Source organism: Equus quagga, chromosome 15 (genome assembly GCF_021613505.1).
Source record: "Equus quagga isolate Etosha38 chromosome 15, UCLA_HA_Equagga_1.0, whole genome shotgun sequence".
Lineage (NCBI taxonomy): Eukaryota > Metazoa > Chordata > Mammalia > Perissodactyla > Equidae > Equus > Equus quagga.
The window spans coordinates 47,027,447-47,036,285 of NC_060281.1; the positions used below are offsets into that span (position 1 = coordinate 47,027,447).

At 40.8% G+C, this 8,839-nt stretch overlaps 1 protein-coding gene across 1 annotated transcript in view; it reads left to right on the forward strand.

The window, feature by feature from the left end:
• The window catches only part of KIF13A (kinesin family member 13A), a 189,279-nt gene extending 182,448 nt beyond the window's left edge, over positions 1-6,831 (forward strand). The window contains 2 exon segments of the mRNA XM_046639429.1: positions 3,972-4,769; positions 4,771-6,831. Coding sequence (XP_046495385.1) covers positions 3,972-4,769; positions 4,771-4,809 — 837 coding nt within the window. The 3' untranslated portion in view covers positions 4,810-6,831.
• The last annotated feature ends 2,008 nt before the right edge of the window (positions 6,832-8,839 follow it).

The window sequence follows — 8,839 nt, forward strand, 5'->3', positions numbered from 1 at the left end:
GGCCAGTCATTTACTTGACCACCCCCTGCTTAATTAATAAGGGCTGCAGCATGAGCTAAAAAAGGCCAAGTGGCTAGTTTGTTACCCCTTCAAATCCTCTGGCTCTATGGCCGATTGGGTCTGTCTGTCTATTCACATGGCACTCACCACCACAGTGCCAGGCACTAAATTTAAACATATTTTATCAATACCTTTTGGTAGAACACACCATCAAGAGACTGCTGGATGACTCTTCTGGGCCTGCCCAGCAGATGGTTTCACTGTTGTTAGATTTGACCTCATAGTTATTTTCTTTACTTTCCTTTTAATGTTTTTAAAGAAAACCCATCTCAGGACTTCTAGCTATCAGAGGGTAGGATGGAACCAGAATCTCCAGGCCTAGGGAGCCTCCAGCAACAGCTGGACTCCGTGTGATGGAACATACCGTGAAGCCACTAAGTAGAGTTTCCTGGGACCATTTTTCTTGCTGGGATCTTATAAGAGCGATCTGCCTCTACTCTCCATAGAAACCTGGCTCGCTGAGCACCCTTCATCTCTGAAACTGTCAAATTGTTTGATTCATTTCAGATAGCAGCTTTTCCAGATATTTTGTTGATTTTAAGGGTATTACTTGCTTGCTCTGAGGTTCTGGTTTCTCTTTGGGAAGGTTTCATTTTATTTCTCCCCTTATAAATGGATATAAACCGCTTTATTCCTTTGTTCCTTATTCACTTTCTTTTTCCATTCTTGAAAAATCGGTGAATTAGTGGTTCAGTCTGATCAGGGGTGTTTGAAATCATTTTTGAGAAGTAATATTGAGACATTGTTCCTTTCATTTTTTAGCACATCCAACTACCAAAGTAACCTGTCCTTTCACATAAAATATAGTAAATATAGTTATAGCTTCTTAAAGCAAGATTTTGTTGTCTGATCAATTTGGGAAGATATACAAATCTGCTTCATGTCTTGTATGAATAAGATAAAGGCAACGATATGCCTTTCGAGCTTTATCTTTTTAAGTCGTGAAACAGAGAGAAGAGCAGAAAGAAAGTCATTCCTCCCTGTCTTAGGTCTTGCATAGACAGCATATGGTTTATTTCTCTCATTTTACATAAGAAGAAACAAAAGACTTGCTGAGTGACTTGCCCAAGATCTCACAGTTATGAGAGTGTAGGAACAAAGACCCCATCCCTCAGCAGAATTGGGCTGACTCTGGTGACTCCAGGTGATCCCAGAAATAGTGCACTTTCAGTCACCCTTCTGCTGCTCTTTCTAAAAGGGCCTGCCCACACCTTAGTACCATGGACAGAAGTACTGGGGGACGTCCCTAATGCAGTCCTTCTGAAAACAGACCATCTCTCTGATGGATAACACAGAGCTGATTATAGTGGGAGTGGAAATGACTTTAACCAAGGGAAATTCCTTGCAGAGTCACTGCTTTAATGTGGGTTTTGATCCCTTGTTAAAATCAGGGTGTTTTATGGGCAAATATCAGTTGCATAAACTAAATCACAAAAATCAAATCATGAAGACTGTAGCTATCGAGAAGTTTGAGAACTTGACTCCATGCTCCACTTGTAGGTAGAGCTTTAATTCTTTTTGTCCTTAAGACATAGTGGGAAGGTGCTTAGTTTAGTCTCCTTTAAGATAGAATGATAAATAATATTTTTGATATAAAAAGTCTGCCTAATCAAATTCCCTGAACATATGGTTTAAACCCATTAAGTCGTCTCTTTTCCCCTCGAAAGCAATAACTCAATAAACTCTCAGTCACCTTTTACATGTTGGAAAATGTTTAATCTCTCTTCAGTTTTCTTTTTTCTGGAGTTAGTTATCCCCACTCCTTTAGGCTTCCTCTTTGGGTCATTGCCCCAGCCCCATCCTAAGTGTATAATTATGTACTGATCCCTATTTGAACTTAATCTCTTGGGGTTTTTGTAGACTCTTCAGTTTTACTAAGGTCCTTCAGGAATAATTTTTTATCTTTGTGAGTTTGATAAATGTACACCTATTTCTACACATTGAACTCTTGATGGAATATTTCACTCAGCAAAGTTGTATTTTAGGATGACAGGCCTTTCCTCAGTCTTCAGAAGAAATAACTTCAGGCATAAAAAAGCCCCAAATTGCTAATCCTCATCTTCAAATTTGGTTTTCCTTGCAACAACTAACTTTTTAGTAATTAATTGCATCAGGGACTCGGGCTTGGGTAATTGTTTCTTTGCCAGCTTAAATCAAAGGGAAATATAAGAGATACAAACACTTGAAATTCAATTTGAGTCTAAACAAGCCAAGTAGAGAATCTAAAAAGTATAGGCAAAGGCTACTGATTCAGACCACTCTGTCCAGTCTTTGCTCCTTTACAAACGTTCCCCCCAACCCCAGGGAAATACCCTCGACCCCAGCCCCTTTTTAACAACACCGCTCATTTTAGAGTGCAGCTGAAGAGAACATGGTGAGATTAGTGTTGCCAATAATTTTGTTTGGCTAATTTCTTGAACTTTATCACTGATATTTGATTTTCATCTTTGATTAATATCCAAGGAATTAAGACTGATGGTTTTAAATAATTCATATTCAAGTTATTTTAAAAACTAAAAAGCATTGAAGAGTATTAAGCTATTTTTTAGGTATTTAGCATCTTATGAGATGCGAAAGAAAATATTGCTATAAAATTCAGTAGAAGAAATTTATGTTCTTTTGTGAACTACCATCTGCCATATCTGTGGAACATGCTCTTCCTCCCCCTCCCAATCCTCTCTCTCCCCCCCACTTCTCCTCTCCCTCTCCACTCACCCTCTTTGAAATGAAACCTTAATACGTAAGGTTCATGTTTTGGTTCCAGGTCCTTACAGCCACCCTGTTGTTATACTGAATGGAATTTCCATCCACCCAAGCAGTGTCCAAGATTGTTATAAGAGCAAGAACCCAAAGTCTTAACTCCTGAGGACAGGGACTATACTTGTTTTGGCTCAACATTGGTATTCCCAGTTCTTAGGACAATGACTGGCACATGCATAGTGAGTGCTTGATGAATATTTGTTGAATGAAAGTCACATTTTAAAAGAGAAAAGGAATATTGATAATGTCATTAGATGTTTATGAGATTAATTAGAAATGGCTAGATAGTGTTATTATTTATTTTTATTTGAACAGAACATACTCATATGTTTTACATTGTTTTCCACCAGATATAAGACAACCATTCATTCAGGGAGAGAGATTGGGGAGTTGATAACATCCACTTTTTCATATTTATCAATCTTTATAAACAGAATTCTAAAGATATTTGACAAGGGAGATTTTCATTTAAATCTCATTGTCTTCCTCACTGTATGGTCAAAACCTCTGTCCATGCCTCTCAAAATCCTTCTAGAAAACAGTAATTATTAGAGTGATTGTTAGTATTTTACAACCTTACAATATTTAGTATAATACTGAGAATGAATACTGAAATTGTGTTCTTTGCCCTTTTGCTGTTGGGTCTTTATTTTACTGTCCTTTCTCCCCATAAACTAGCTCAGAAACTTTTCACAAGTTACCTCATTTATCCATACCTGACTTCCCAAGGTGAAGATTGTAAGTACAAGTGAAACAGCGGCTTTTCTCTGCCTCTGGCTGTCCCTCTACTCATTTAATTAGAAAAGGGAAAACATCATAACTGAAAACTAATCATGAGTAACTGATTAAAAATCTACTGCACTTCGTTCCATGCTTTCTCTCAAACCAGGAGAGGAAAGGTTTTTAATTATTAGCATGGATTGAGCACAGAAGAAATAAATCTCTTTCGTATTAGGTGATAATGGGTTCACAGATCTCTGAGAATAATGTACCTGTGTCCACAATAGGTGAAAAGATTTAACCAAACTCAGAAAGAAAAAAACCATTAAACATGTGAATGTGAATGCCTTTAATAGTAAAGTATTTAAAACTTGTCTCAAAATACAGTTGCTATAAGGAGCTAGTAACTGACTTTTGCTTCATTCCTCTAGGACTCTGAGGAGGAGGAAAATGATCTGGAAGCTCTTAACAGGAAGCTGATAAGTTCACAGCCTTATGTACCTGTGGAGTTTGCCGACTTCAGTGTTTACAATGCCAGCTTGGAGAACAGGGAGTGGTTTTCTTCTAAAGTAGATCTGACGAACTCAAGAGTCTTAGAGAAAGAAGTGTCCCGTAGCCCTACCACCAGCAGTATTACCAGTGGCTACTTTTCCCACAGTGCCTCCAATGCCACTCTGTCTGACATGGTGGTCCCTTCTAGTGACAGCTCAGATCAGCTAGCCCTTCAGACGAAGGATGCAGACTCCAGTGAGCATTCCGGACTGTCACATGTTCATGATTTCAGACCGTCCTCAAGCAAAGAGTTGACAGAACTAGAAAGAGGCTTGGTAAAGGATAAGATAATTATGGTGCCACTCAAGGAAAACAGTGCCTTAGCCAAAGGGAGTCCATCATCCCAAAGCATTCCTGAGAAAAACTCCAAAACGCTCCGTAGGACTGGCTCATGTTCAGAACAAGATGTGTTCTCCAGCAAAAATGGCCAACCAGCAAGAGAATTCTTCCCCAGGGAAGTGACCATAGAACACACCACAAACATCCTTGAGGACCATTCTTTCACAGAGTTCATGGGTGTGTCAGATGGGAAAGATTTTGACGGTTTGACAGATTCTTCTACTGGAGAGCTTTCAAGTAGGAGGAACCTACCAAATAAAACGGACAATAAGAGTATGTCAGATGGGCTGCAGGACCCTGGCCAGCTGCATTCCTCAGCAGAGAATGACCAGGTAATAAATTCCAGAGGCAGTCCTTTGGGTTTTGTGCTATCAGTGAGCACGCCTAGTTGTACACCAACCCCCAGAGGCCCTTCACCACAGTGACGTGGTAGAAGAGATTCATTCAGATGTTTCTGACAGGGAAGATGGACCCACTGGGGAGCCAGCTCACGTGCTACCCAGCTGGCTGACTGTGGGGAAGCAAGTCTGCTTGCATAGTTTGAGTAGGACTATGCAATATATAGGACCAGTGGCTTTTCTAACTGGCATATGGGTTGATGTTGAATTAAGCATTCACTTGGATAAGAATCAGTCAATTGCAGTTCATTCCCTGAGATGTTTAATTACTCGCTATCTGAAGGTGTTCTGGTAGCATCTACCATATTTCATCAAATCTGTGATTTCTTTGATTATTAGATGCACCATTATTTTATGTATCATTCAGAAAAAATACTTCCAGTTAAACTACATCACATCAGCAATTGTAAGACACATCCCAATTTCAGAGATGTTAAAATGCGCAGGAAAAAACATACACCGTAGAATTGATAAAAGACAATCATTTGGTGCCCATAAGTAAAAACATGTTTTGGGGAAATTCACCAGTTGGTGAATTCCTGGAGCAATTGAAATTTGGGCTTTGGAAGTTACCCAGGTTGATTTTTTATAATGTTTAATTTTCATATTGGAACAAAATGGATTTTTGCTAGTATTCCTAGGGAAAACAGCAAATTATCTAAATAAGAGATTATCCACTTCTGAGCGCTCTGCTCCTGAGGACCACCATTTCTTCCCATTCAGGGGCACTGTTTTGGTCCCACACCCCAACCGCAGCTGTGTTAGGGGTATGGGAGTGCCAGGGCTTAGCAAAACAAAGAGCTGACAGAACTAGAAAGCAGCTTGGTGAAGAAGATCGTCATGGGGACATTCATCTCCTGCTTTGCTGAGGAAGTCACCATTTCCACCTGGAGGCTTTTCCCCTGGGTTCTCCATCCTAGCCTTTAAAATTTCAGTACATGGTCATGTATACAGTGTACTCATAAATAAACTGCAAAAACCGAAACAGTGATCTCTTACAATAAGAAAAAGACTCCTTTCCCCAACGTGAGAATAAAGTTACTCATTACTTTTCTTGCAAACAAAACATTCATTTGTTTAAAAGTCTTCACCTTCCTTCACACCGATCTTCACGCAGACTCTGCATTGCCGGCTTACATCAGCTTTTCAGTCCTTCTTCCAAGAAGTCCCAAGACTTGGTCAAGAAGGCCAAGGGTTAATCCTCCACCCTAGAACAGTGTTTCTCAAACTGAAATGTGCGATAGACTCACTGGGGGGTGTTAGGAGATTTAAAAATTCAAATTCCCAGGAGTCACTGCCCTTCACACCTAAGCTTTTACCTCAGTAGGGGGTGGAGCAGGGGAAGAAGCTTTTCACAGCCCCCTCCACTGAGGTAGTACGAAGTGGGGTGTCTGAGGGCTGCACTGGGAGAAACATGGCCCAGAGAAGAGGAAAGAGGGGCAACAACCCCCCTCGTTTCATTGCCTGGATTATTTAGAACCCAACACACAGGAACAGTACCTGATTTTTGCTTTCAGAAGGCTCCAGAATAGCATGTTGCTTGCCAAACATCTTGGTTTAAAAGTAGAATTTATAAAAATATTTGTTGTGTCAGGGTCATGTGAGATTATGGTGATTTTTTTCTTTTCTTTTAAATTGTTTTAGTATTTTTGTTATATTGGTTTTATTAAGTTGTTTTGACAGTGTTAAAGTCTGACAACTTTTTAAGTACTAAAGGTTGACTTTGGTTCTCACCCTGATATGAGTTAGAGTGGAGGCCCAGAAATAACATTTTTTAACTTTGACCTTGGGTCTTACTATCATTGCTTTTCCTAGAAGCTTCACCGTGGGGCTGAGTTTCTCTCTTGTATGGCATAAATTCTAGAACTGGTTTCCATAATAAACCAGATCCTGTGGGTCCCTGTAGGAAGAGCCCCTTGTGTGGGGTGAGCGTGGGGTGGGTGCAGTTTGGCTAGAGGTGGTCCCTGTGGGTGGTAAGGGCAGGTGGGGACAGGAGCTGAACTCACCAGCCTCTGCATTCCAGGGGAGCACAACCACCCGGTGAAAGGCAGCAAGCACTTCCTCCGCAGGCCGTGGCATCTTTCTTCCAGTCGCCTCAAGAAAGCACCAGTCCCATCTTTAAAGCATGCTGTGGCCCAGCCGGACCGGACCTCAGACCAGCAGAGAAGCCCTGTGCTTCCAGGGCCACCTCCTTTCCCCTCCCAAGCGGGGAGAAGCGGCACTTTGTCACGTGGATGTATCGGCAGCCTCGGCTTTTTCCAGAAAGCCAGAGAACCGAAAATCCTGGATTAATTAAGTGGCAGTATTTTTGTTTGCACTTACTACGCTTCTACACTGTGTAGAAACCTCCACAGATTCAAACAAACTTTATTCTTGTACAATTTTAATCAGTTCTTACTGTAGAATCTGGAGTCAATGCTCTAATTTTTTTTTATAAATAATATATATTATGTATATGAAATGTGTATCTATAGTATGTCTGTTTGGAGACAGACAAGACTGCACACTAAATGCAGATAAAAATGGTTTGTAGGAAATCATAAGGTACTAGACTTTGTTACAAAGCAACTTGGGCAATCTCCCATACACTAGCAGATGAAAAAGATTTGATTGCCTAAGAACGAGGTCGCAAATCGCTCTTTGCAGAAAAGGTTACAGAAGGCCGTTCTTTATAACCAAAGAACTCACATAAGACTGAACGTTTTTGCTGTCCACTCTTGTTCTATGTGTACATATATGTTTGACTGCAAGTTTGGTGCCAGCTCCCCTTGGCTACCAGGCCACGTGCTGCCGTTCTCTGTCCTCTGTTTCATAAGCACACTGAAAAATCTCACAGCTATATTCTTTGGTCTTCCACCTGGCCCACTACCTGCTGACTCGACATTGTATTATAACCGTTGACAATGACTGGGGCTCTGACTCCAGCAAATCTTAGACTTTGGTTCAGCCCAGCCAGGCAGGTGGAATGCAGAGAGCAGTATTACTGTAAGAAAACACAAGGACATACCAAGAGTTGGGTTGGGGAGGGAAGGGGTGTTCATTTTTGTCTTTTTGTGGTTTTGTTTTGGATTGGTGGGTTTTGTTGTGGTGTGGTTTTGGTGGTGTTTTTACTTAATTTGGGAAAATGCTGAAGAGATGGAACGAGCTATAAAGTTCACGGGTGCCCACTTCACCGTATTTGCAGGAGATGATTGAGTACAGATGACCCTGCTGTCCATGTCTTCACTTGTAGCGTTCTCCTAGTGATGGAGATGTTGAAGGATTATGTGTGCAGAAATTTTTACAAGGGTACTTTATGTACCTCCTCTGTAGATGCCTGTACACTTGGTCTGAATGTACAGCAATAATGTGTTGTGAGAGCGAGAGAATGTGTACAGCCTGCTGTACCTGTTTTCTTTAAGTCCTTAGCATCAGTAAATGAGTAAGATATTGGAGACTTTAATGAAAAGCTGCTGTTCATGATTTTTGTGTATAGTGAGCTGACTGTAGTATTTTACTATTGTCTGTTTAAAAAAAAAGAACTGTAATTTATATCCCTTTTCAACTTTATTGTATTTAATTGGTACAGATTTTTTGTGTGTGTTTTAGAATACAAACTGTCTAATTCAGATTTTAAAACATCAGTTGTGTGTCGTTAATAACTCTGCCATTAGTTTCAGATCTGTTTCCATGTTTGTATGTGTGCATGTCCCTGTAGCTTAAACAATAATAGTAACAGCCAACCTTCGTTGAGGATTTACTGTGTACCGGGCACTGTTCCCAACATTTGATATTTATTATCTCGCTTAGTCCTCACAGCAACGGATGCCATAGGTACTGGTGTTATTAAGTGTTTGATGAATGGAAACTGAGGTAGAGAGGTGAGTGATGGAGAGGGTGGCAGAGCCAGAACTCAGCCTGTTTTCCCATCAGGCTGTCCTCTCCGTGCTGTGTCTGGTGATGTCTCACGGAGGGGCAGGCGTCTTGAAGGGAGGACTGGGCACCTTCAGAGAGCAGAAGGGCTGTGGTGA